Source organism: Pan troglodytes, chromosome 4, assembly GCF_028858775.2.
Source record: "Pan troglodytes isolate AG18354 chromosome 4, NHGRI_mPanTro3-v2.0_pri, whole genome shotgun sequence".
Classification (NCBI taxonomy): Eukaryota; Metazoa; Chordata; class Mammalia; order Primates; family Hominidae; genus Pan; species Pan troglodytes.
The window spans coordinates 1,882,242-1,909,430 of NC_072402.2; the positions used below are offsets into that span (position 1 = coordinate 1,882,242).

The 27,189-nt window shown below is 59.2% G+C and overlaps 1 protein-coding gene across 2 annotated transcripts; it reads left to right on the forward strand.

Moving 5' to 3' along the window:
• The first annotated feature begins 572 nt into the window (after positions 1-572).
• On the forward strand, positions 573-22,474 carry SLC6A18 (solute carrier family 6 member 18). Of its 2 annotated transcripts, none has more exons than XM_016952900.4 (12): positions 573-832; positions 8,622-8,762; positions 9,153-9,290; positions 11,728-12,074; positions 14,329-14,439; positions 15,568-15,680; positions 16,652-16,780; positions 18,700-18,856; positions 19,837-20,041; positions 20,496-20,655; positions 20,890-21,052; positions 22,132-22,474. In XM_016952900.4, the coding sequence occupies exons 1-12, from the start codon at positions 673-675 to the stop codon at positions 22,360-22,362; spliced, it is 2,055 nt and encodes a 684-aa protein (XP_016808389.2). In that variant the 5' UTR covers positions 573-672; the 3' UTR covers positions 22,363-22,474. The 2 variants fall into 2 exon arrangements, with proteins under 2 accessions (XP_016808389.2, XP_016808390.2); XM_016952901.4 differs by having other exon boundaries at positions 11,893-12,074.
• Positions 22,475-27,189: the final 4,715 nt, after the last annotated feature.

A 27,189-nucleotide genomic window follows, 5' to 3' on the forward strand; every position in this document is an offset into this window, starting at 1 on the left:
TCACCCGGCGTCAACTCATCAACCCTCCACCCATGGACAGGGGTGCCCCCAGCACAGGAGAGGACTCAGCCCTCTGCCCCCACGCACGGTGGGTGCCTGTCACCCTGTCCTGCCCAGCGGCCCGAGGGCAGCAGTGGGTGTGAGGGCAGCCCCCGGCCTCCCAAGAGCAGCTGAGAGGATCCCTGTGGGAATCCGGGCTTCGGGTGCATGCGATCTGATCTGAGTTGTTTCTGACAGTGACAGAGTGACAATCTATAAGTATCTCGAGATCAAATAGTTAAATAAAACATCAGAAATTTAAAACGATTAAAATATGCCTCAGTCTTGGGAATCCTGGTGTCCGCAACAAAAACACTTGAGGCTGTCCTTGCACACGGTCCTCGTGGTGCTGGGGGTGGTGCCAGGCCCGGCATTTGCCTGGAACACAGAGCACGCGAGAAGGAGCAGAGGACGTGGGTGCCAGGGAAGGACCCCGGCGTCAGAGCCAGGGCCCGGGGCTGAGTTACCCATTAACGGCACTCCACTGGTTTTCCTTTAAAGAAATGAATAAATACAACTGCAGGGGGGCTGCTTGTGGTTTCCAAACGTCGGCAGAGGCTGGAGACGGCTCTCTAGTGCTGGGTGTGGAGTGAGGCACCACCCTCGCCCTGAAGCCTGGGGCACTCAGTCACCATGGCTCACGCCCCAGAACCAGACCCGGCCGCCAGCGGCCTCGGGGATGAGAGGCCCAAGTGGGACAACAAGGCCCAGTACCTCCTGAGCTGCATCGGGTTTGCAGTGGGGCTGGGGAACATTTGGCGGTTCCCATACCTGTGCCAGACCTACGGAGGGGGTAAGCACCCGCCTGCATCCCGGGGCAGACCCCGAGCAGGGGAGGCCGTCTCCACCCTGACCTGCCAGGCGCCTGCCACGCATCCCCAGTGCTTGGGCAGAGTCACTCCTCCTGGAAACCAGGGTGCACCATTGCCCACGGCAGAGTCAGTCCCCTCAGGGCCCACCTGCAGTCTTCCGGGACCTCAGGGCAGCTTCACCACTGCCCACAGCAGGGAGGGTCCAGTCCCCTCGGGGCCCACTATGGTCTTCCGGGACCTCAGGGCAGCTTCACCACTGCCCACAGCAGGGAGGGTCCAGTCCCCTCGGGGCCCACTATGGTCTTCCGGGACCTCAGGGCAGCTTCACCACTGCCCACGGCAGGGAGGGTCCAGTCCCCTCGGGGTCCACTGCAGTCTTCCAGGACCTCAGGGCAGCTTCACCACTGCCCACAGCAGGGAGGGTCCAGTCCCCTCGGGGCCCACTATGGTCTTCCGGGACCTCAGGGCAGCTTCACCACTGCCCACGGCAGAGTCAGTCCCCTCAGGGTCCACCTGCGGTCTTCCGGGACCTCAGGGCAGCTTCACCACTGCCCACAGCAGGGAGGGTCCAGTCCCCTCGGGGTCCACTGCAGTCTTCCGGGACCTCAGGGCAGCTTCACCACTGCCCACAGCAGGGAGGGTCCAGTCCCCTCAGGGTCCACTGCAGTCTTCCGGGACCTCAGGGCAGCTTCACCACTGCCCACAGCAGGGAGGGTCCAGTCCCCTCAGGGTCCACTATGGTCTTCCGGGACCTCAGGGCAGCTTCACCACTGCCCACAGCAGGGAGGGTCCAGTCCCCTCAGGGTCCACTATGGTCTTCCGGGACCTCAGGGCAGCTTCACCACTGCCCACGGCAGGGAGGGTCCAGTCCCCTCGGGGTCCACTGCAGTCTTCCAGGACCTCAGGGCAGCTTCACCACTGCCCACAGCAGGGAGGGTCCAGTCCCCTCGGGGTCCACTGCAGTCTTCCGGGACCTCAGGGCAGCTTCACCACTGCCCACAGCAGGGAGGGTCCAGTCCCCTCGGGGTCCACTGCAGTCTTCCGGGACCTCAGGGCAGCTTCACCACTGCCCACAGCAGGGAGGGTCCAGTCCCCTCGGGGCCCACCTGCGGTCTTCCGGGACCTCAGGGCAGCTTCACCACTGCCCACAGCAGGGAGGGTCCAGTCCCCTCGGGGTCCACTATGGTCTTCCGGGACCTCAGGGCAGCTTCACCACTGCCCACAGCAGGGAGGGTCCAGTCCCCTCGGGGCTCACCTGCGGTCTTCCGGGACCTCAGGGCAGCTTCACCACTGCCCACAGCAGGGAGGATCCAGTCCCCTCGGGGTCCACTATGGTCTTCCAGGACCTCAGGGCAGCTTCACCACTGCCCACAGCAGGGAGGGTCCAGTCCCATCGGGGCCCACCTGCGGTCTTCCGGGACCTCAGGGCAGCTTCACCACTGCCCACAGCAGGGAGGATCCAGTCCCCTCCGGGTCCACTATGGTCTTCCGGGACCTCAGGGCAGCTTCCTGCCAGGCGTCAGGTTGAATGGGCCGCCCTGCCCGACACACACACACTACAAACAGTGAGCGCTCTTCCATCTGAATGTCATCAGTTCTTTTAAGAACACACAATCCGCTCTGGGTTTCCTCACCACAGCCTCGGTGTGTCCAGACATGTGCTCAGGTGCCCTTCCCCGAGGTTCTTTGCAGGAATTTGGGGGCCCACCCCTCGCCTCCCTGGCTTTGGTTCTCTGGGAGAGCCCTGTGGGGGGTGCCAGGATGTTCAGAACTGTCTGGGTGACTTTAGTGACCTTGGACTCGCCACCCCCAGAAGTGCATTGGTGACTGAAATAGGCTCCCACGCACCCCGAGCCTCCCCTCACCCTGTGCCTGCTTCTCTTCATGCAGGGGTCACACTCTGCTCTCCATGTGGGGACACAGGATGTAGGGACAGGCATGAATCACTGCTCTCAGGGAGCCGACGTACAACATCACGCATGGACACCCAGGTCTTCCCCAGGCAACACGGGCAGGGGCTTCCCAGGCCGCAGGGTCCTCCTCAGGCCAGGCCGGGCTGCTTGGTCAGCCTGTTCCCCGGGCCCTCAGCTCCTTCCCTGAGAGCCCCACACAACTATCCCTTGTTATAAGGTTACTCCTTTAAAGTGTTTTTCCTCCTGCTTAAGAAAAGATTCTCAACAGGCAGAAAATGCAGGAAATGCGCACAAATGGAAAAAACAAAAAGAAACACCCGTCACTGCCACCCTCGGGGCACTGGGGTCTCTTTGGGGCTTTGGGGCTGGAGAGGGTGCATTGGGCCTTGGATCTTCTCATCATGAAAGAGTCCCTTTGAAGGCATTTCTGAAAGCACCAAAGCCCAAGGGCAGAGGCGTCCCTGGCTCCCGGGGCCCTCGCTGCCTGTGCTGCCGCTCGATCTGCTAAGAGTCACCAGAGCGTGCAAGGTTGTGGGGGCAGCAGGCTTCACGCAGAGCTGGAAATGCCGGCCAACGCTTTACCCACCGACGCCTTGTTCGCCAATGCCTTGCCCACCGATGCCTTGCCCGCTGACGCCTTGCCCGCCGATGTGCCCAATGCCTTGCCCACCAACGCCTTGACCACCGAGGCCTTTCCCACCGACGCCTTGCCCACCGATGCCTTGCCCGCTGATGCCTTGCCCAACGCCTTGCCCACCGACGCCTTGCCCACCAACGCCTTGCCCACCAAAGCCTTGCCCGACGCCTTGCCCGTCAATGCCTTGCCCACCGACGCCTTGCCCGCCGATGCCTTGCCCGCCGACGCCTTGCCCGCCGACGCCTTGCCCGTCGATGCCTTGCCCGCCGATGACTTGCCCGCCGATGCCTTGCCCACTGATGCCTTGCCCACCGAAACCCAGTTACCATTGCTAAGCGCCTGCAGTGTACTGGAAGTGTCTGGCACTAGCCTCCCTTAAATTCAGCTGCTCCACACTGGGGCAAAGCTGGGGAGGCCCCCACCTGGGGTGCTGCTGAGGAGGGAGAACAGCCCTGCCCACCAGCTGCGCGGGGACTTCAGGGCTGCTCCACTCATGAACGACTCTACCATCAATCTCCTGATGCAAGCCACCGGGTTGCATGTCATGAAACATCCAAGTTTATTTAACTCACACGCTTCCTAAGGGCCGTGCCATCAGCATTCTCACCCCGTGTATGAACATGCCCTTCACTTTGTCTCGCTGTGAGGATCACTCATTGATGATTTTGAAAACAAGATATAATTAAGAAGCAGGTACTGTGCAGCTTTTAACATTTGCATATACTCATGACTACCAAAGGCGAATATTATTTGCTCTCCCATTCATAAGTATTTAACTACATAAATGTTCTCTTCAAAGCTAAGACTTGTAAAGCAACATTGTAACAGAATGTAGTAAAACGTTGCGGTAAAGATTTACAGTGATTTTCTCACACCTATGACATTTCATGGCAGCTGCTTTATTACACATTCAGCGTCTTTAAATCAAAGGAACGTAGACTCGTAAATGCCAAGCGATGGGTTCAGGCCAGCTGCCCGGGACACTCTAACACTTGCTGTGGTTTAAGGTTTCAACCCAGGAAGCTTTTATGACTAAGCTGGTGGCCCTGGGCTGGCTGTGTCCACACACGTGAGGTCACTCATCAAGCACGCCCCCTCCCCACTACTTCCTGCCTCCGGTGTTCAACCGACTTCTGTATCTGGTAGGTGCTGTTGAGATCTGTGGATTCTTGCACCAAAAATGACACTGTATTAATTACTATGGCTTCTTCGTTAGTCTCGACGCCTAGTAGTAGAGCAAGGCCTTTTTTTTTTTATTCTTTAAACTTTTGCCAGCTGCTACTTTTCCTCTGAGCTTTACACCAGGTTCTCAATTTCCAGAAGAGATTCTTCGGCGCTCCCTCGGCCCTGCGCTGCTTTCTACACTGCCCGGGGGGAGTTTCCACCTGGACGGCCTTCACGCCTTGGAGGCAGGGCCCAGGCAGTGGGGGCCGGCACGGGAGCACCGTCTGCACGCTCGCGGCTCCCGGCTCGGTCTCCTTTCTGCCTTCCTGCGGGTCTCTCCATCGTGACCTTGGGCGTGACTCTGGTTGATTCTCAGCAATCCCTGGCTTTTGCCGCTGCTCTGAGCAGAGCCTGCTTCTCCTCTGCATTTGCTCAGTGGCTGCACTGCGGCCTCTGCATCTCTCAGCCTCGGTGTGGTGGGGTGCAGGTTTCTCTCGATCCTGCATGGATGATTGTAACAGCAGCCAGCCATTCACAGCCACCTTTCCCGTCTTCGGCAGACACCACTGCGTCCTCCATGCTCATGAACGACGGTGCTAAACTTCACGTAATTGTTAAAACTAGGAGCTGCAGCCTGGGCAACATGGCGAAACCCTGTCTCCATAAAAAATATAAAAATTAGCCGGGCGTGCTGGCGTCTACTTGTAGCCCTGGCTACCCAGGAGGCTGAGGTGGAAGGATGGCGTGAGCCTGGGAGGTCGAGGCTGGAGTGAGCCATGACTGTGCCACTGTACTCCAGCCTGGGTGACAGAGAAAGATGCTGTCTCAAAACAAACACCCAAAAAGGAGTTGTGTAGACATTCTTACCATGTGGAATCAACCCTTCTTCTTTCTTCAAATTCGGAAAAAAATGCATGGACTGACTGTCTCTTCCTGCGCATTCAACGTAAAGACTGCCCAGTGAGACCCGTGCCCACGCAGGCCGGGGAAAGTGCCCTCCGCGCTGGACTTGGGTTGGCCAACAGAGCCACCACCCCCAACCACAACACTCTGGTTGATTTTTTATCTACATTTATGCCCACGTGGCAGTCTACATACGGCTTTACATGCAGCCGCTGTACCATGGAGTCGACGTTCCTGTTTCGTGAAGATCCCAGCTGTGGCCGCAATCTCGTATTCACAGAAAACCCTCTCATCTCCTCTCCCCTAAATACAGCAGATTCAGCTTCCCCAAATCAGTCACAGAGAGCTCACTTCTCCCCAAATCTTTCCCTTCAATGATCTCATCAGGGTGGTCTCTGACAAACTGACCTCAGCCTGGTCACCTGAGGCCCCAGCCCAGGCTCAATGGCCCTCACCACAGAGCAAGGGTCATTGGGGCCCAGGGCACCTGCTGGCCTGGAGTCTGCAGTGCTCCCTGGACAGTGGATCCCATATCTGGAACCCGGAGCCCCTGCCCACCGCGACGTGGTGCCCACACCACCCACATCCGTCCTCCACCCGGCCACTGTGCACCTGAGGCCTGAGTGTGGCCACGAAGCCACTACTGTGGGATGGGTGGCTGGTCACACACCAGCTGTGAGACCTCAGGTGCAGGCTGGAGGTCGGGGGGAAGAAGGCCTCCACGGTGCAGGCTGGGGGTGGGGGGAAGTGATGTTTTCACAGTGTGGGCTGAACAGGGGAAAGGTAAGAGGGGCTCTCACGGTACAGGCTGGAGATGGGGGAGGGGAGAGGGGCTCTCACAGCGCAGGCTAAAGGGAAGAAGGGCTCTCAGGTGCAGGCTGGAGGGGAGGGAAGAAGGGCTGTCACGGTGCAGGCTGGAGGGGAGGGAAGAAGGGCTATCATGGTGCAGGCTGGAGGTGGGGGAAGAAGAGCTCTCAGGTGCAGGCTGGAGGTGGGGGAGGGAAAAGGGGCTCTCACAGCACAGGCTGGAGGGGAGCGAAGAAGGGCTCTCACGGTACAGGCTGTAGGGGAGGGAAGAGGGGCTTTCACAGTGCAGGCTGGTCGTGGGGGAGGGAAGAGGGGCTCTCATAGCACAGGCTGGAGGTGGGGGAAGAGGGGCTCTCACGGTACAGGCTGGAGGTGGGGGAAGAGAGGCTGGCTTGGGGGTGTCCCCCCATTCACATGGGAGCCTGGCCCTGAGAAAGGCAGGTATGCTGACTCCCTGCCATGAGCTCCCTGGGGTGCCCTGGGTTTTGTTCCCTTTTGCTCCAGGCCCTGGCCACAGCTGTTCCCACCCTCCCAGGAGGCATCTTGGGGTGTCAGGTGCCTCCACCTGAGGCTGACCCCATAGACCTCAGCTTCCCCTCTTCAATGCTTGTCTTTCTGCCGCTGTGTAAATGACACGGACAAGAGCCGTCCGGCCCCCACATGCTGGCCCTGGAGTCCTGTGCAGAAGCCAACAGGGGTGAGGGCTCACCTCCCACTCTAGGGCCTCCCTGTGCCCGTGGCAGTCGCAGAACATTCTCATGGTGACACAAACCCAGAGCAAGGCTGTGTTGATGACCTGGAAACGAGCTTCTAGAAGCCGGACCCTGCCTGGCAAAGTGGAGCTGACGGGAGATGCCAGGCGCGGAGACGCACGGCGGGGAAGAGTGTGGGCAGCCGGCACCCATGTAGGTCAGCGTCTTAGGGCAGAAGGCCTGAGGTCAGTGCCACCCCGCAGCCTGTCCCAGCACCTGTGCATGCAGGTGGGGAGGAGTCAACAGCCCTGGGCACAGACGTGGAGCTGCACAGAGACCCGAACTCGTGCACAGACGGTGACTCACTTGGGGAGCAGTGCAGCTGCCAACTCTGTGAGGCCACCAGGACTCAGACGCAGCGTGCAGACACAGGGGCCTCTTCAGCAGCGTAGTGATGCCCATGGAACCAGGAGCCCGGGAGAACCAGCATCCTCCCAGCAGGTCTTGTAGGCAGCTGCTGAACTTAGAGGTCAAATTGCAGGAATTGATCATGCCCAGCTCTGCCGCTGGGGCCAGGAGGGTCTGTGGATTCCACGGGAAGCCAGCCCTGCTCGCATCCTCAGCACCAGGCCCTGGCACCTTGTCTGCCCCTTCCACTGCGGGTGCCCCAGGCAGAAGGATGGCCATTCATCTCTACTGGGTGCTTCCACTGGCTCCAGGAAGTGGAGCCGGCCTGTTCCCCCTGCCCTGGGGCCTGTGGGGCCTTCATCCTGCCGTGCCTATGGGCACCCCCATCATGGCACTGGATGGAGGTACAGAGGCCCGAGATGCCAGGAAGTGGGGGGACGGGCCCAGCCCTGATGCAGCTCTCAGAGCCTTGGTCTGAGACACCACTCTCCTGCGACATCCCCATGAGCAAAGATGGTTCCAGAGAGACCGCCAGCCGCCCCGGGGTCCTCGCGGGAACAGAGCAGCCCTCAAGCCGCCCTGGGGTCCCTGGGGGAACAGAGCAGCTCACGCCATCTGTTGCATGAAGCTCCAACAAGAGCAGCATGAAGCTGGGGAGCCAACAGGCGACCTCACACAAAAGCAGCCAGACCTCCTCCGGTGACTGGGGTGTTTAAAAAACATGCTCAGTCAGCACTTTATTTCTGCAGACTCATGAATTTTCAGAAAATCACGTTAATGAAAGGAGCTGTTTTCCCATGGGGAGGCTGATGGCAGAGGTTTTGAGTGTGATTCCGCCAGGCCCCTGCAGGCCTCCTTCCCACAGAGGCTGAGTCCCCACTGCCGGCCACAGCAGCCCCCAGGAAAAGGCAGGTGCCTCAAACAATGCTGGTCCCTCAGCAAACGCAACACAGGGGTCACGCTTAGACCCCAAGTCCTAGTCCAGGGCCGGCTGCCTCCTTTTGGGCCCCCTGCTCCCCTCCAGGGCCCTGCCCTCTTGATGAGAGGTCTCAGCAACTGAGCCAAAATCAGAGGCAGGGTTTGGCAACCCAACAGTGCCCCAAGGGTGTCTCTACCACCCAAGTGGTGCCCCCAACATTCAGGTCCCGTCTGCCCCTTGAAGACCACAGGTGGCTCCCCCTGGCCCACGCCACAGTCCCCCCCAGCCCCCAACCCTGGGCAGGTGCTGACCACCCCCTCCTCACAGGGGCCTTCCTCATCCCCTACGTCATCGCGCTGGTCTTCGAGGGGATCCCCATCTTCCACGTCGAGCTCGCCATCGGCCAGCGGCTGCGGAAGGGCAGCGTCGGCGTGTGGACGGCCATCTCCCCATACCTCAGTGGAGTAGGTAGGCCACCGTCCTCCCTTGCCCTGACTGAGGCTGCCGGGGACAGGGCCCTCCTGGATGAGGGGTGGGGCAGGGGCGGGTCCATGCCTGTGGTACGGAAGCGGCCAGGCCAGGCCGGCGGGTGGGGTGGCAGGGAGCCCTTGGGTGTGTGTGAGAAGCAGCGGCGACTCAGGGAGAATTAGAGATGGAGACCATGTGTGCCAGGACATCCCGGAAGGACCTGGAAGCTGGTGTTGCCATTCACATGTGAGGTGTGAGGGAGGCCTGGCTTTCAGCCGCGCCCTTCAGCATGTGTTATTTTATGTTGTTATTTTGTTTTATTCTCACTGCTTCTGGGCAGAGGGAGCTGGGAGGAGCCCCGGGGCCGCCTGACATGGTCCCTGTCCACAGGGCTGGGCTGTGTCACGCTGTCCTTCCTGATCAGCCTGTACTACAACACCATCGTGGCGTGGGTGCTGTGGTACCTCCTCAACTCCTTCCAGCACCCGCTGCCCTGGAGCTCCTGCCCACCGGACCTCAACAGAACAGGTGAGCTGGGCGCCGCCTGCTGTGTGGTCCGTGCACGGCCGAGAGAGGCATGTGCTGCAGCATGCCCAGCATCAGAGCAGCTGCGGGTGGCAGATGCTCACGGCAGGGGGAGGGCCGGGGAACCGGTTTCTCTGTGTGCACATGCACGCGCCTCGGTCTCCCCAGGAGCACACATGCAGTCCAGTTCTTATGACCTCCACGCTGTCCTGTGCTTCCCTGCCAGGTCCGGACCACCGAGGTCCCCTTGCAGCCATGTGCATGGCGTGGTCATGCGAGGGCACTGCCGTTGTTAGATTTAAGACGTTAGGTCGGATGCGGTGGCTCACACTTGTCAACCCAGCACTTTGGGAGGCCGAGGTGGGCAGATCACTTGAGGTCAGGAGTTCAAGACCAGCCTGACCAATATGGTGAAACCCCATCTCTACTCAAAATACAAAAATCAGCCAGGCATGGTGGCGGGCATCTGTAATCCCAGCTAGCCAGGAGGCTGAGACAGAAGAATTGCTTGAACCCGGGAAGTGGAGGTTGCAGATAGCCGAGATCATACCACTGCACTCCAGACGGGGTGACAGAGTGAGACTCTGTATCAAAAAACAATCGAACAAACAAACAAAAAACAGACTTTGGGTCCAGACCTCAGCCAGGAGCTCCATCTGGGGAGATCCTCGAGACATGAATGACAGTTATATTTTCTTCTTTTTTTTTTTTTTGGTGGGGGGGACAAGGTCTCCCTCTATTGCCCAGGCTGGAGTGCAGTGGTGCGAGCATGGCTCACTGCAACCTCCAACTCCTGGCTCATGTGATTCTCCTACCTCCACTTCCCAAGTAGCTGGGACCACAGACAAGTGCCTCCACACTCAGCTAATTTTTTTTTTTTTTTTGAGACAGAGTCTTGCTCTGTCGCCCAGGCTGGAGTGCAGTGGTGCTATCTTGGCTCACTGCAAGCTCTGCCTCCCAGGTTCACGCCATTCTCCTGCCTCAGCCTCCCAAGTAGCTAGGACTACAGGCGCCTGCCACCAGGCCCGGCTAATTTTTTGTATTTTTAGTAGAGACGGGGTTTCACCATGTTAGCCAGGATGGTCTCGATCTCCTGACCTCGTGATCCGCCTGCCTCGGCCTCCCAAAGTGCTGGAATTACAGGCGTGAGCCACCGCGCCTGGCCAGCACCCAGCTAATTTTATTTTTTGTAGAGACTGGGTCTCAATATGTTGCCCAGGATGATCTTGAACCCTTGGGTTCAAGCGATCCTCCTGCTTCAGCCTCCCAAAGCACTGGGATGACAGGCGTGAGCCACTGCACTCAACTGACAGTTGTATCTTTCAGTGACTTGCTCAGGAAGCAACTCTGACTTTCTTTCCTTCCTGCCTTTTGCTAAAACTCACGCTGGGCTGGTGCTGGATGAGGCCGGCCTCAGGGACCAACACTGAGTCTGCGCCTGGATGCCCTGGGCCAGAGCTGGGCACCCTGGGGAGGCCAAGAGCCCTGGCTGTGCCATCAGCCTCCTGGCGCCTCTCTGAGGGTGGGTGGTCCTGCCAGGGTTCCTCCCAGCCACACTCCAGAAGCGGCCCCAGTACAGGCTATCTGCAGCCCGAGTTCCTGGGTGATGGTTTGTGGGTCCCAAATTCCTTCTACCTTGTCCAAGCGTTTACTTTTGGGGTCACTTAGGCCAGCCCTTTGATTTTCAGGCAGGCCGAGAGGAGTTAAGTCCTCTCTCAATGCACACGGCAGGGCCCCATAACTGCCCTTCCCACATCTGCCCCAAGCTCCACTGAAGGAAAATTTCCGAAGAAAAGGGCGCGGAGGGGCCAGCTCTGCCCATGCCCCTCCCTCAGCCAAGCGTGGGGCAGGCAGTGCCCACTCAGAGCTGGGCTGTGACAGTGCTCGATGTCAATGACTGGCAGGGCCTTAGAAGGAGGCCTAGAAGAAGACTTGGGGCCCAAGGACAGTGTGGAGGGAGGAGCCCTGTGGCATGGGCAGTGGCCCGGTTGGGATACCGGTAATCCTCAGACTTTTCCATGAGGGGCCCCCCACATTTCCCCAGTCAAGTGTCCCAGAAATGGGCTGTAGTGGGTCCTGAGAGATGTCACGGGAGCCTGCTGTTGTCAGACGCTGCCTCTGGATCCCTGCATCAGCCTGTGGCCCCGTCAAGGAGGAAGTGGGAGTCACAGGACAATCTGCCCGCCTGGCCACAGCCTCACTTTCTCCCCAAGCACTAGCCAGCCACACACTTGACACATGCAGCCGCTCTCCGTCCAGTGCTCCTGTGCCACCCTTGGGGGTCTGGGATGGTGGGTGGCAGGAGGAAGTGAGGGGACCAGCTTTACACGGTGACAGTGACGTCCAAGGGGCTGCAGGCTGCCCTGGCTCAGCAGGGCTCATAAACCTTCGCAAAGTGGAGCTTCCCTTCGAGGTTCACTCAGCCTGTTCATTTTCACAGCCACGTCTGTTTCTCCATCTCAGCCCTGGGCCCAGAAAGAAGTGAAAGGGCACCTCAGCCCAAAAGGGCAGTGTTGTGAGCAGCCCAGGGAAACTGAGCTCAAGAGCCACGTGGTGAGGGTGCCTACGCCCCACAGCCAGCCTGTGACAGGCCCCCTGGTTTCAGGGTTTGTGGAGGAGTGCCAGGGCAGCAGCGCCGTGAGCTACTTCTGGTACCGGCAGACACTGAACATCACAGCCGACATCAATGACAGTGGCTCCATCCAGTGGTGGCTGCTCATCTGCTTGGCAGCCTCCTGGGCAGTCGTGTATATGTGTGTCATCAGGGGCATTGAGACTACAGGGAAGGTGAGAGCTGGCAGGGCCTGATCCCCTCTCTTGCTTCCTCCAGCCCCCAAGACCCCTCCCCATTGACCTGTGTTCGCTTTGTGTCTACAAGCTCTTGCGAGGGGCATAAACATCTAGGATTGCAACGTCTTCTTAGGGAATTGATCCCATTATCACTGTGAAGCAACCTTTTTTATTCTGGTGATATTCTTGGCTCTGAAACTGACTTTGTTTTAAAATAGCCACTCCAGATTTCTTTGGGCTATGTTAATAGAGTGTATTTTTTCCATCCTTTTTCTTTTAAACTTTTTGTATCTTTATGTTGAAAGTGTTTTTCTTGTAGACAGCATACAATTGGATCTGGCTGTTTTAACCAATCTGACAATCTCTGCCTTTTATTTGGGGTGTTTAGAGCATTTACATTTAATGTGATTATTGATATGGTTGGGTTTAGCTCTGTCCTCAGATGTGTTTCCATGTGCCCCATCTGTTTTTTTTTTATTCTTGTTTCTCTCTTTCTCTAGGTATTTTTCAGGATCCCGCTCTATCTCCTTGGTTGGTTTAGCTTTAACTCTCTCTTGTTATTCTAGTAACTGCTTTAGAGGTTACAGTCTACATCTCTAGCCTGTCATGGTCTATCATTAAGTGATATTGGGGCATTCTATGGTCATTTAAGAATCTCATTGCATTTTATCCCATTTCCCTTCCCAGGCTTTGCGCTATTGTTGTCATACATTTTACTTATAACATGTTATATAAACAGCAAATGCATTGTTATCAGTTTTGTTTTAAACAAGCGATTATCTTTCAAAGAGGCTTAAATAATGAGAAAAACTGTATTGATGTTCAACCATGTGGTTTCCATTGGGAGCAGCAGAAAGGACCAGTAGAACCTGAGCCTCCTGCTTGCCTGGACCCCTCAAGCAAGAAGAGTCCTTACCCTGTATTCTCTAGTGTGTGCTATCATCTCCAGTCTGGTATCACACATGTGTGGATTCTTTTCAAATGACGGCGCTCAGTCCACGCACCCTGGACCGTGCCTCCTGACCCATGGGCCACAGACACAGGACCCCAGTGCCCCATGCCCTGTGCAGTGTCTCAGGACGCCAGTGCCCCATGCCCTGTGCAGTGTCTCAGTGTGCTGAGGTTGTCATTCCTCTTACATGGAGGGTGGGGGTCTTCATGCTTGAGAGGACTGGAATTACTGAATTAGACAAAGCAGGCAGCCAGAAATTCCAAATAATCCTATTATAAAGGCCCTTAAAAATGCATCCCAAGCTGGGCACAATGGCTCATGCCTGTAATCCCAGCACTTTGGGAGGCTAAGGTAGGCGGATCACATGAAGTCAGGAGTTCAAGACCAGCCTCACCAACATAGTGACACCCCGTGTCTACTAAAAATAAAAATAAAAAAAAAATTAGCCGGCCGTGGTGTTGGGAGCCTGTAATCCCAGCTACTTGCGAGGCTGAGGCAGAAGAATTGCTTGAACCCGGAAGCAGAGGTTGCAGTGAGCCGAGATTGGGCCATTGCACTCCAGCCTGGGCAAGAGAGCAAGACTCTGTCTCAAAAAAAAAAAAAAAAAAAAAAATGCATCCCAGGTGATTCTGCCGTCAGTCTGTATTGGGGGAACTGAGGAGAGGAGAGAGGAGTGTCCATTTGTAGATGCTCTTCCATGTGGATGCCTAGTGTGCAGACCCTTGTCTACAGCTGATGAGAAGTGGGAAACAGCTCTATGTGGGCAGAAGGGGTACAGGGTAGGTGCAGCCAGGTGGGGGCATCGAGGTGGGAGGAAGAGGACTCTGGCCACACAGAAGGGCTGAGAACTTGAGAGTGGACAGGAGGGAGGCCGGAGAGGGGACCAAAGCAGGGAAAGGATATGGTCAGAAACGAGGGTGACCAGGAGAGAGGCAAGTGGAGGCGGGTGGCTCGGGACAGGGAGGCCAGGGAGGGAGTTTGGCCCAGACCCCTCTTCAGGGCCCAGCCCCTTTGCTCAAAGGAGGCCTGAGTCTCCCAGACAGCCAGTGCTCCACGGGGCACAAACATGTAAACGAATGTGCATGTGACTGTCTCTGGTGAGCCCCAAACCCTCCGAGCTTGCCCTGAGCCTGCACCCCACCATCCCCCAAGGTGCACCCCCATCCGTCCTGGTCAATCCCATACCAGAGGCAGCCACTCTGACCACAAGGGCGGTGTCTGGAGCCTGCCTGCTTCTCTGAGGCTTGTGGACAGACCAGAGGCCATTTCAAGTCTCATGACTCCACCTTTTGTTTCAAGGTGATTTACTTCACAGCTTTGTTCCCTTACCTGGTCCTGACCATCTTTCTCATCAGAGGGCTGACCCTGCCGGGGGCAACAAAAGGACTCATCTACTTGTTCACTCCCAACGTAAGTGGGTCTTGGATCAAAGTTCAGGGCCTCCAGCACACACATTTCAGGGCTGTGGCCAGCAGCTCCCTCCCTCACCTGGGAGCGTGAGAGGCCAGGAGCCACTCCAGCAGCTGGGCTGCCTGGTGGTCAGGGGTGAGGTTGGCCCAGGATGGCGCGGTGGGAGGGGGCCTTAGGAAAGAGGTCAGGTTTGGAGTGAGCCTGGGGCCTCAGGAAAGACATCAGGTTTGGAGTGAGCCTGGGGCCTCAGGAAAGAGGTCAGGTTTGGAGTGGGCCTGGAGGACTCAGGAAAGAGGTCAGGTTTGGAGTGGGCCTGGAGGACTCAGGAAAGAGGTCAGGTTTGGAGTGGGCCTGGAGGAGGACTTGATCTGGGGCAGCTGGACTTTGGCACCTGTGGGACACCAAGTGGACATGGATGTGAGGGGTCAGGGGAGGAGGGACAGGGTTCTGGGAGAGGCTGGCTGGGGACTGGATGTCCCTGCTCTGGGCCCGACTCCACCAAGGGCCTTGTCCAGCTGCATGCACCCCACCGGGAAGCCACAGGAGCCAGCGCCTGCTCCAGGAGCCTGCACGGCTTCTAGAGCATTCTGTACTATCCCAGATCGCGGTACTCCCTGCCCAGCATCCCGAGGCAGTTTCCAGGGGCTGGTGTGGGAGTGGGCACCTGGGTATGGGCATGTCTGCCCGGAGTCCTAGCAGAAGACAGAGGACACCTTCCCAGGCCCCCAGAAGCAGAAAAGCCAGGCTCCGTGCATGGCATCCCTGCCCTCGGGGCTTCAAATCACCCAGAACCGCCCGGTTAGAGAGGGCACAGTAAACATGCCCACGCAGGAGCTGCTCAAACCCATCTCCAGCCCCGAAAACCCCGCCAGCTACGTTCTCACGTGCGCCTGACAGCCACCGGCTCATTCGGCCACATCCCGGACAGGGGCCTGGCATTTGCCATGTCCAGAGCTGCCACTCCACACCCGCACACCTGCGTGGTCCTACCCTGTTCCTGGTGTCTGTACAGGTCACACTTGCTCACGAGTGTCCCCAAAGCCACCTTGGGAACGTTCTGGAACAGTCAGGGCCACCAACTCATGTGGTTTGCCTGCTGAGTGAGACGCTCTCCCTGACTCATTCCAGATGCACATTCTCCAGAACCCCCGGGTGTGGCTGGACGCAGCCACCCAGATATTCTTCTCTCTGTCCCTGGCCTTCGGAGGACACATCGCTTTTGCAAGTTACAACTCGCCCAGGTAGGCAGTCGGGCTCAGCTGTCCAGCCAGGGAAGCTTTGGGGAGACGCCCGAGCACTTCCTGATCTCAGGATCACACTGTGGATCCAAGGGTGGCCTTGTGTGAACCTGAGATAAGAACCTCACGCCACAGTCTGAGCCCTCACGGCAGCTCCCAGCACGTCCGGAGCTGGCTGCAGGAAGACAGCCTGGATAATCACACCCAGGAACCAGGGTGTAACTGGGCACGATACCAATCAAAATGCACATGACACGTGGGGCCATAAAAGCCTCAATGGTCACCTGAAATAGACTCAAGGCCCGTTGGTGCCGACATGAGCAGGTGCTGCTTTTATGATATCTTAATATGCACAGAGCCCTACAAAGTGCAATTCCACGGATCATAAAGTGCATAGCCCAGTGCACTGTGATGAACCTGAAACAAGCCTTACTTCCTGTGGCTGCCAGTATTTCTGCCCCCTTCAGAGGCAGGCAGTTTGCATGAGATGGGAGGGGCAGGTTGGTCCCTGGGCAGCTCTGCTCGCTGGCGGCCTTTAGGGAAGGAAGTGCCAGCTGGGATGCCAGGGAAGCTTTAAATGTTTGTGATTGACACCTTACTTCCTTGAACTCACGCTGGAGCTGCGCTTGTGTGCGTTTCTCCTTTGGAGATGATTTTCCAAAACATGTACATTTCAGATCCTCTATGAATGCCCTGCCTCTCAGCTCCCTGTGGGCCTAAAGGCCTTGGTGGGGGAGTGAATGGGTTTCAGACCCTTAGCAGCCTTGAGCTGGGGCTGCTGGAGTAGACTGTGGGGTGGGGGATCTGAGGCCATTCTGAGACTCCAGGACTGGCAGCAGCAGCCCTTGGGTCAGAGAAGGGGCATCCCAGGCGGGAGAGAGGGTCAAGGAGGGAAGCCCCCTCCTCACTTCCTCCCCTGGGTGAGGCCCAGTTACCTCCTGCAAAGCTCCTGATGAGCGTGCATTTGTACCCAGGAATGACTGCCAGAAGGATGCGGTGGTCATCGCCCTGGTCAACAGCATGACCTCCCTGTACGCGTCCATCGCTGTCTTCTCTGTCCTGGGGTTCAAAGCAACTAATGACTACGAGCACTGCCTGGACAGGTGAGCACAGGTGCCGCGCCTGGCTCTGTGGGGCACAGCCGCCAGGCAGGTGCTCGCCGCACCGAGAATCCCACGGCATGAGGAAGGGTGGTGTGGGCATTTCATTTCTGTAGGGGTTTGGAGTGAAGGTGTCCCCAGAAGGTCACTTCCACCCAAAACTTCAGAATGTGATCTGGTTGGAAAAGGGTCTTTGCAGATGTAATTAAGTAGGATCGGTCCCCCTGGAGTAGGGTAGGCCCTAAATCCAATAACCGGAGTCCTTATAAGAAGAGGAGACAGACACAGAGGAGGAGGCCACGTGAAGACAGGCAGAGGTCGCAGCGCTTGTGGCCACAGCCCAGGGACGCCTGAAGGTGAAGAAGCTGGAAGAGGCGGGAGGAGTCTCCCGTGCAGGCTCAGGAGGGGCGCGGCCTGGCCACACTGGGATTTCAGATGTCACAGTGCTCCGGAATGGGAGAGGATGAATTCCCGTGGTTTTAAGGCACCATTGCTGGTCGTTTGCTGCGGTGGTCCCAGGACCTGATGCAGTTAGGTTGTCTCCTGCACAGGCAGCTGCCTCGTCAGACCCACGGCCTTCTAAGTGCACCCGACTTGCTTGTGAACTACCTTCAGGCGGGTCCTTGAGAACCCACTGGGCAGACAGCACGTCCCTGCAACATGGGGTGACTCTGACCCCACCAGGGTACATCTGGCAGCATATGGAGACATTTTTGATTGGCCACACTTGTGTGAGGGGTGTGCCTGGCACCCAGTAGGTGGAGGCCGAGGATACCGCACAGCACCCTACAGTGTCCAGGACGGCCCCACCCAGAGAGTGACCGGCCCTGAGTGTTCCAACCCCAGCCTCCTGTGCTTGGGAGCAGGGCAGCACGTCAGCACTGCACCTGATGGCACTTTTCAACGGGGACGTCACCAAGAAAATGCACACAAAAGTGGAAAACATGGCACTCACAGGCCACAGAAGGGACAGTGTTTTACAGGATGAGCCGGGTCAGGGAGGCAGAGCTGGGCTTTGTTCAGCCCCAGCCGGGGACGTGCATGGCGGGCAACTCTGATTTCTGCTCACTCTGAATGTCGCAAATAACCGCAAAAGTGCGCAAATATTGACGGGGTTACAAGCACATCTCAATGAGCAGGCGGATAAGGACCAGCCGTGCGCACAACACCCTGCGCCGTGCAGCCCAAGCTGGCCTCGCGTGCCACATGGGGCTAGAAGTGAGGGGAGCGAGGCCTCTCTCTTCAGGATTGTTCTAGGAACAGCTGGAGCCCCAAAAAGGTGTTTGCTGGTATACATGTGTCCCACCCTTGGCTGTCTGTGCTTGAACCTTAAGGCTTCTGTCCTCAGGAGGACAGAAGGAGCCTTTGGCAGTGGAGACGGAAGGGCGGGCAGGTGGGCTGAAGTCCTCCCAGCAAACCTTCAGAAGCCCAGGTCCTTGTCTGCAGGGCGGCCCCACAGGGCGAATCAGGACCCACCTTCGAAGTGAGGAAGCTGCCACCACCCCCACCCCCTTTGTACCCATGGGGGAGTGCTCCCCTTCCAAGCCCAGGGGGTAGAGAACAGCTTCCCCACCACCCGGCAGTGTGCATGGAGTAAACCATGCCCCTACCAGTGCCGCCCTGTCACAGCACAGACGTCCACACGATCCCAACAGGGGCAGGAGGCGTCCACACGATCCCAACAGGGGCAGGAGGCGTCCACACGATCCCAACAGGGGCAGGAGGCGTCCACACGATCCCAACAGGGGCAGGAGGCGTCCACACGATCCCAACAGGGGCAGGAGGCGTCCACACGATCCCAACAGGGGCAGGAGGGGCCCAGCCCTCCCAGGGATGCTGTGCTTCGCAGCACCAACCAAGGGTTTCTCTGGATGTGTTTGGGAACCAGGGCCATGAGCCCACAGTCCTCTCTGTCCCCACAGAAACATCCTTAGCCTCATCAACGAGTTTGACTTCCCAGAGCAGAGCATCTCCAGGGACGACTACCCAGCCGTCCTCATGCACCTGAACGCCACCTGGCCCAAGAGGGTGGCCCAGCTCCCCCTGAAGGCCTGCCTCCTGGAAGACTTTCTGGATAAGGTACCTGCACACCCCCTGGGGTAGCCAGGCGGGGCCGTCCACAGGAACACCAGGGCCGCACTGGCTGTGTCCCACTGCCAAAGGCTGCAAACAATTCCCACAGACCCAGGGCCAGGGCCTGTGAACCAAGAACCCCAGTCTATCTTTGTCTCAGGTTGCCAGGCCTCCTGGAAAGCCCGAAGTCCCGGGGGCAGCTGTGTCCAGCAGACGCTGCACCCAGCAGTCTTGGGGGTTGGGCTGACCCGAGAGAGTGGGCATTGCGGGTGCCCACACCCCAGGAGAGGGGGTGGCCAGCATGAGGGTCACAGTGCCAGGGCATGGCTCGGGTCAAGCCACACTCAGGGCCAGTGGATGCCTGGACCTAGGGGCACCAGCCAGGGGTGCACAGCCAGGAGGCAGGTGTGGGATGCATCTCAGGGTGCCTGACTCTAGGCATAAAAGGCGCTGGGTTCCTCGGCCTGGGAGAGTGTGTGTCCTGCAGGCAGGCGTGTGTGTGTGGTGGAGTGTGTGTGTGCGTGGCCTGAAGCCCGGGGCTCCATGTACTGCAGAGCAGGCAGGCGTGTGTGTGTGTGCGTGGCCTGAAGCCCGGGGCTCCGTGTACTGCAGAGCAGGCAGGCGTGTGTGTGTGTGGTGGAGTGTGTGTGTGCGTGGCCTGAAGCCCGGGGCTCCGTGTACTGCAGAGCAGGCAGGCGTGTGTGTGTGTGGTGGAGTGTGTGTGTGCGTGGCCTGAAGCCCGGGGCTCCGTGTACTGCAGAGCAGGCAGGCGTGTGTGTGTGTGGTGGAGTGTGTGTGTGCGTGGCCTGAAGCCCGGGGCTCCGTGTACTGCAGAGCAGGCAGGCGTGTGTGTGTGTGGTGGAGTGTGTGTGCGTGGCCTGAAGCCCGGGGCTCCGTGTACTGCAGAGCAGGCAGGCGTGTGTGTGTGTGGTGGAGTGTGTGTGTGCGTGGCCTGAAGCCCGGGGCTCCGTGTTCGTGTACTGCAGAGTGCCTCAGGCCCGGGCCTGGCCTTCATCGTGTTCACGGAGACCGTTCTCCACATGCCGGGGGCTCCTGTGTGGGCCGTGCTCTTCTTCGGGATGCTGTTCACCTTGGGGCTATCGACCATGTTCGGGACCGTGGAGGCGGTCATCACACCCCTGCTGGACGTGGGGGTCCTGCCCAGATGGGTCCCCAAGGAGGCCCTGACTGGTGAGCGCACAGCTCCGCCGCCCTGGAGGACCCGTCCCCAGCATCTGACTGTCCACTCCCGCCCGCTGTCCAGACGCCCCTCCTGGATGGAGAGCGCAAGGGGCCAAGCCTGAGTTCAGGGAAAGGCTGAGCCAGGCTGCTCCTTGCTGACAGCCATCAGTGGAGAGCTGAGGGTCGAGGGAGGGTCAGGGCTGCCCCTCCCCCACGGCCCCGGAGGCCACATCCCCCATCCGGAACAGGAAAGCAGGTCCTTCCTGCTCCTTGAGCACAATACAGGAAAGAGACTGGGGAGGGCAGGGATGGAGGGTGGGAAGCCGAGAGAAGTCTCCAGCCCAGGTGCCCCGGCCCTCCCCGCTGTCCAAGGGCAGGTCTGCCTGGCTGGCTTCCTCCTGACCCTCCCCACACCTCCACCCCCCACCCCCTTACCCCCCACACCCCTTTCCCACTGCCCCAGGGCTGGTCTGCCTGGTCTGCTTCCTCTCCGCCACCTGCTTCACGCTGCAGTCTGGGAACTACTGGCTGGAGATTTTCGACAATTTTGCCGCTTCCCTGAACCTGCTCATGTTGGCCTTTCTCGAGGTTGTGGGTGTCGTTTATGTTTATGGAATGAAACGGTGAGCTGCCGCCCCGCCGAGCGCTCCTCTGGGACCCACCAGGGTGGGACAGGGAATGGCTGCCGGGCACAGGCTCAACCCGCAGCTGCCCAGACCGCCGAGAATGTTCTGCCCTGGGGAGCTGCCGAGGCACCAGAGGGTGCAGGCTGGACCCCAGTTAGGGTCCGATCCTCGGCTTGGAGTGGGTGGACCTTCCACAGGCCATGTGAAGCCTGAGCCCAGCATCCGGTGCAGGTTCTGCGATGACATTGCGTGGATGACCGGGAGGCGGCCCAGCCCCTACTGGCGGCTGACCTGGAGGGTGGTCAGTCCCCTGCTGCTGCTGACCATCTTCGTGGCTTACATCATCCTCCTGTTCTGGAAGCCACTGAGCTACAAGGCCTGGAACCCCAAATACGTAGGTCCTTCCGGTGGGAACCTGGGGAGTGCTGGGACCCCTCGGGCTTGGTCTGGCCCCTATGGTGCCATCCGGTGCCCGACCCATGTGGTGCACATTCACGTGCTAGTGACAAGGTGGCGTGGTCACTTCTGCCTGGCAAACTGGGAAGCCAGGGATGTGAACAGGATGGGCTTTGTGCAGCGCCCCTGAGTGCCCGCTGGGATCAGAAATGGCATCGGGGTGACCATGGGCAAGCGCCTGGTCAGTGGAGTGAGGACCTGAGCAGTGCCCAGAGCCCAGGGACCCCACAGAGCCCTGGAGCTCCTCCTTGGGGATGTGGCTTCATCCTCCCTGCCTGTGTCCTGCCCATGTGGCATGGGGACGGGCAGCCGGACAATTGCCCATTCCTGGTCTGTGACAAGAGAGATTGTGCACAGACCCCTACTGCCACCCAGTGGGTCAGTTTGGCTGGAGGCCGTTTCCACACAAGAGCCTCCCGAGGAGGGATCAGAGTGCCAGCCACACTCTGAAAATGCCTCAGGGGCTCTGAGCAGCGCCAGCCCCTGACATACCGTCTGAGTCCCCACTGGTGGCCGCTCAAAACCTCACCATGCCACCCCTTCTCGGGAATGTGGATGCCACTCCTCTCCAAATGTGTCTTGGAAAGTCCCTCCATAGCAGAACAACAAGGGCAGGTGAAGGAGGAGTGACCGTGTATTTTTGAAGAATTTCCACGGTACCTGCAGCCGGGTGGGTGGTGCCACCCAGTGCATAGGGGAGAAAGCTGGGGACACAGCCTCCAACGACGCCCAGTGGGTTGAGGCCATGTAGCCCCTCTGGTTCCAGAACACAACACCTAGGCCTACCTCGGGGAGGCCCCAGCCCCAGGAGAAGCTCAGCCCAGGTCCCCAAACTCCTGGCCCGGAGGGGCGGTGGTGAGCGGCCACACGTCCTGGCCACTGCTCTGGCCGTGCCTTTTCCATTCCCATCCAAGTCCGGGTGGGCAGGTGGCTCTTGCCCCTTGGATTGAGGAGCACGGGGGTCAGCCTCACGGCCCAGGGTGGCCGCCGCCAGCTAATGAGGCTGTGGTCCCGCAGGAGCTGTTCCCCTCGCGTCAGGAGAAGCTCTACCCGGGCTGGGTGCGCGCCGCCTGTGTGCTGCTGTCCTTGCTGCCCGTGCTGTGGGTCCCGGTGGCCGCGCTTGCTCAGCTACTCACCCGGCGGAGGTGGACGTGGAGGGACAGGGACGCGCGCCCAGACACGGACATGCGCCTGGACACGGACACGCGCCCAGACACGGACACGCGCCCAGACACGGACACGCGCTGAAGCCGGCCAGAGCGGGGCCTGCATGGGCGGGTCTGTGGGGGGGCTTGGCCTGATGGTGGGCGGGGCCCCGCCCACAGGGCCGACCCCAATACACCAGCGACTCAACCTTGATGCCGCTGTGTAGGTGTGGTTACTGCTTTCCCGACGCCCGGGCAGTGCTGCTGCTTGGGGCCCGCCCCTAGGGAGGTCTCGCAGGGCCCCGGCATCCCTGCTGAGCCCGCGGCCTGGGCGTCCTGCAGCGGCTGGGGTCCCTGCGCTTGGCCGGGCTGGCTCAGGGATCTTCGCAGGTGCGGGGCTCCCAGTCTCACAGACTCTGAACCTAGCCTGGCTGGTCTCTGGGGAAGAGCGGCCGCCCGGGTGGCTCAGGGGGCCGCCTGCACCCTGGTTCCAGGTCCCAGGCGGGCTGTCCCCCTACAGCTCGCAGGCGGCAGGGGTACCCAGGACAGATGCTTCCTCCCGCCTGGGAGCGGGGGCCTGGGGTCTGGAGTCTGCGGTCTGGCTGACCCTTCCTGAAATTTCTGAGAAACACTGTAGGTTGCCACTTTTATTTTCCCAAACTCAAATTGTATTAAGGAGGTACCAAAAGGCTCCTGCTGTCCCGGGGCAGAGGGGCGACAGGCAGGAGCTCGCTCACGTGGGGCAGTCACCCGCGCCCCGGGCGCCAAGCGCACTGTGCAGCCCCCGTCCAGCCCGCCCTGCTCCAGAGTACCCCGGCTCCAGGCGCCACGCGCGTGCTTCCCTCCTCCCTCTCCCTCTGTTCCCTCCGCCCTCCTCCCTCTTTCCTCCCCATCCTTTTTCCTCTCCTCCTTCCCCTGCAACAGCACCACGGAGCCAGGGATCAGGTCTCTGACTCGCCACACGGAGGGAGGCCCCGCAGGTCCTGGCTTCCTGCCGCCGGGAGGGGCCCTGTGAAGACCCAAGGCACCTGCTCCCGCTTTGGAAAAGGGCGCCTGGCCAGGCAGCACTGTCCGTGGTGCTGAAAAATCCCAGCATCAAGGCGCGGCCGCGGTGCCAAGCGTCCATTACACGCATTCTTGTTAGGAACCCGTCCTTGACCAAGGCCAGCCCAGAGTAAACAAAAGCACGTGCACCGCTACCCACCTGCAGATAAGCTGAGTGCTAAACATGCAGTTAACGCCAGTGCACCCCACCCAAGCGCATCCTGAGCCCACAGTGGGGGAAGCTGCCCACCTAAACATGTCCTGAGCCCACGGCAGGGGAAGCTGCCCACCTAAGCGTGTCCCGAGCCCACGGCAGGGGGGGAGCTGCCCACCTAAGCGTGTCCTGAGCCCACGGCAGGGGAAGCTGCCCACCTAAGAGTGTCCCGAGCCCACGGCAGGGGAAGCTGCTCACCTAAGCGTGTCCCGAGCCCACAGCAGAGGGGTGCTGCACTTAGTCCCTCCGTCCTGCAGTTGTGATGCCCCCCACACTGGTGGTAAGGCAGGGGGACTTGAGGATGAACATGTCACAAAGCGAGTCAGTCCACTGTGAGATGGGGCTGCTGCAGAGGACAGTCTGGCATCCCCCAGTTCAGCCTCACAATCTTGCCACAACTCCATGCCTTGGGCCTAATAGCCAGCCTCTTCCATTGTAACTGACACAAACAAACTCAAACCAAATGGCCTTCACCAGCTCTCAGAACTGGCCAAGTTCAGGGTGGGCTTCAGGCCCTACTGGACCCAGGAGTTCACAGGATCCATGGGACTCTCTCCCCACACTGTTCAGGTTTTTAAGTAGGGCATCTCTGTGACCATTCCAAAATCCTTTTGGTTCATGATCTGGGTGAGATGCTCCCCCTTCAGAGTCTAGACATGAAATTGCAGGGAAAAGTGATTGCAGAGCCTGGAGGGTGGGGTGGAGGGAGGGGTGCTTCCCCAAAGGAAAGCCTCCAGCAGCCAAAGCAACAGCTGCGTTCCATGGTGTCACCAACTCACAGAGCCTGGAGGGTGGCGTGGAGGGAGGGGTGGTTCCCCAAAGGAAAGCCTCCAGAAGCCAAAGCAACAGCTGTGTTCCATGGTGTCACCAACTCACAGAGCCTGGAGGGTGGAGTGGAGGGAGGGGTGGTTCCCCAAAGGAAAGCCTCCAGAAGCCAAAGCAACAGCTGCGTTCCATGGTGTCACCAACTCACAGACGCAAAAGGTAGAGAAACCTGCTCAGAAGCCAACACTGCCAAGGGGTGTGTGTCCCCAAAGGCAGCTCTTGGGACACCTTCCCCAACTCACCATAGGGCCTGCAAGTCCTGTCGTTGACCCGGACGAGAAAAACAGGCAGCTGTTGGCAGCAGGGGTGCTGACAAGCCACTCAGACTTATCCGAGGTTACATTTTGCGTCAATACCATACTTAGAAAATAACTAGGATGTGAGCAGGTGCCCCCTGCTCCCACCCTGGATCAGACTTTTGGGTGTAGCACATCCTAACGAGGGCTGGGGCTCTGCCCAACACTCTGTATGGGGGGAGCTAGAAGCAGCATCTATAGCCCCACCCTGAAGCTTCAGAGTCCTTGTCCAGCTGACGAAAAGGGAAGGGGTGGGGAGCTGGGACACAGAGGACACAGTGGACGCTCAGCCCTCCAGAAAATGCCACACCACCCATGTGCCTGATGCAGCCATGGATAAAAGTGGGTAGAAAGGAGGAGGGACAGAGGTGGCCCAATAGGTGATGACAGGTGGACAGACGGACGCCACAAAGGGAGGCAGAGGTGGTCTGTCCCATCACATTGCCAAGGTTGTTCAGGGACAGGGGCTGAGGCCTCATGGGCTGTGGAGGTACCCGAGCACCATCGAGGGAGGGGGAGACAAGGGCCAGGCAGCGAGAGCAGAACTGGAGGGACTGACCCTGCATGGCCACACCCCATGCTCAACACCTTCAACTTGTCCCTCACCCTTGGGAAAAACATTCCAGGGGCGGGTGTCTCAGACTGGCCAGTGTCGGGACAGGAACAAAATGCTCCTATCACCTGACCAGAAGTGGCTGGAATAGCGGATCTGTAGCTCCACAGGGGCTCTCCCCTTCCAGGGGCCACCGTGTTGAACTGGAAATAAAGCCGGCTGCAAATGAGGCCAGCCGGCCCCAGAGATGGACACAGCTCCCATGACAGTGGTGGTCACATGAGGACAGGCTGTCCCGTGAGCGGGTTCCTGGCAGAGGGTGACCCCAGGGCTGCTTTGCCAGGCACAGAGGAGTCAGGGAGCACTTGATGGGAAAACGAGGTTCAGGGCCCAGTTTTCGAAAGCCTGATGGGGCTCATCCTCAGGGGAGAGTCTGAGGTCACCAAGAACCAGGGCAGAATGCGTGAAGGACATAAGTGCAGAAGGAGAAGTGAGGCGGGAGGTCATGGAGGGTGCAGTCAGCACTGGAGCTGCCCCAGGACTCACCCACCCAGCTCCAAGGGAAGCAGCCCCTTCCAGCAAGGGTGGGCCTGGACCTGACAGAGAGGACCCCACTGCCACGGCCAGGGAGCATGAGTCTCCCGTCCACACTGGGGGCTGGGGACGCACCACTCCAGGTGGCGAGCCCGGGGCTTCGTGCCGTGTCACAGGAGAAAGCCAGCCAGGCCCCCTCCGGCAAGACACAGTTCTTTCATGCCTGCATGAGGCTGAGGTGAGGCCCAGGCCTGTCGTGATGCTCGCTCTCTGTGGCCGCAGAAATGGGACCATGGAACCTGTGCATCCAGATGGCACCTTGGAGACCTGTCCGACCCTCCTGCAGGCCACAGCGGAATGCTCAACACCAGGCTCCACAAACCTGGGTGACCTGCACTCGCCGGGGGCCCTGGTCAAAGCTGGATCCAGGGTGAAGAGGCTCCATCCCTTGCCCATCAGTGTGAGGACCCTGCCAGCAGCCTCGGCCATTGGAGCTGGATGGGCACAGGAGCCCTGCTGCCCCAGCACACACATGTCATCGTGACCCCAGGTGACCAGCACGCAGGGAGGCTGGCAGCCCCACTGTCTCTGTTCCTTTCTCCCTCTCGGCAGCAACTCCACCTGAGCTGTCCCACAGGATCCCCAGGGGTGGGCTGAGAGTCACTCTGAGAACTGTCCCTATATTCATTTCCCTGTACTGCTATTCCATTTGCTGCTGTAACAAATCACTGCAGCTTAGTGGCTGAACACGAACGCATCATCTTACAGCTCTGGAGGCCGGAAAGCTGAAACGGGTCCCACTGGCCTGAAATCGAGGCGTGGGCAGGGCTGTGTGCCCTCAGGACGGGGGAGGATTGCTTGCTTTTCCAGCATGGAGCGGCTGCCCCCATTCCCTGGCTGGGGACCCCCTCCTCCATCTCAAAGCCAGCAGTGGCCAGTGGTCCTTCTCACGTCCCCTCTCTGACTCTCCCCTGCCTCCCTCTCTTACTTCTAGGGACCCTTGTGGTCATATCAGGCCCACCAGATAATCCAGGATGACCTTAAGATCGGCTGACTGGCAGCCGTGATTCCACCTGCAGCCTCCACCAGCCTCTGCCTTGCGGGTGACACATTCACAGGTTCCAGGAGAAGGATGTGGGCATCTTTGGGGAGGGGCTGTAATTGTGCCTGCCGCAAGTGCCTGGGGCTTCTGAAACCCACCAAAGTTTGGCAAGCCCCCTGCACAGCATCCTTCCCAGGTGGGCACCTGGCACCAACATCGAGGGTTACAGCGGGTGCAGGACCGGCAGGAGCATGGGGCTGAGGCAGGAAAATAACCACTCCCTCTCAGGGGTCCTGGCTGGTGTCACCCACAGCCTCCACCCTTGCCTGCTTCTCCTCCCTTTCTGCTTTGAACTCACTCGCTCCATACACGCTTGTCTGTGGAAGGAAGCTGCTTGAGATGAAGTTCAGGCCTAAGGAAGT

Bases quoted from the DNA above. Each gene is read 5' to 3' on its own strand.
- SLC6A18 (XM_016952900.4), top strand. From the start codon at position 673: ATGGCTCACGCCCCAGAACCAGACCCGGCCGCCAGCGGCCTCGGGGAT. The intron at 9,291-11,727 runs GTGAGCTGGGCG...TCATTTTCACAG, and splicing joins ACCGGACCTCAACAGAACAG to CCACGTCTGTTTCTCCATCT. The intron at 21,053-22,131 runs GTAGGTCCTTCC...GTGGTCCCGCAG, and splicing joins AGGCCTGGAACCCCAAATAC to GAGCTGTTCCCCTCGCGTCA.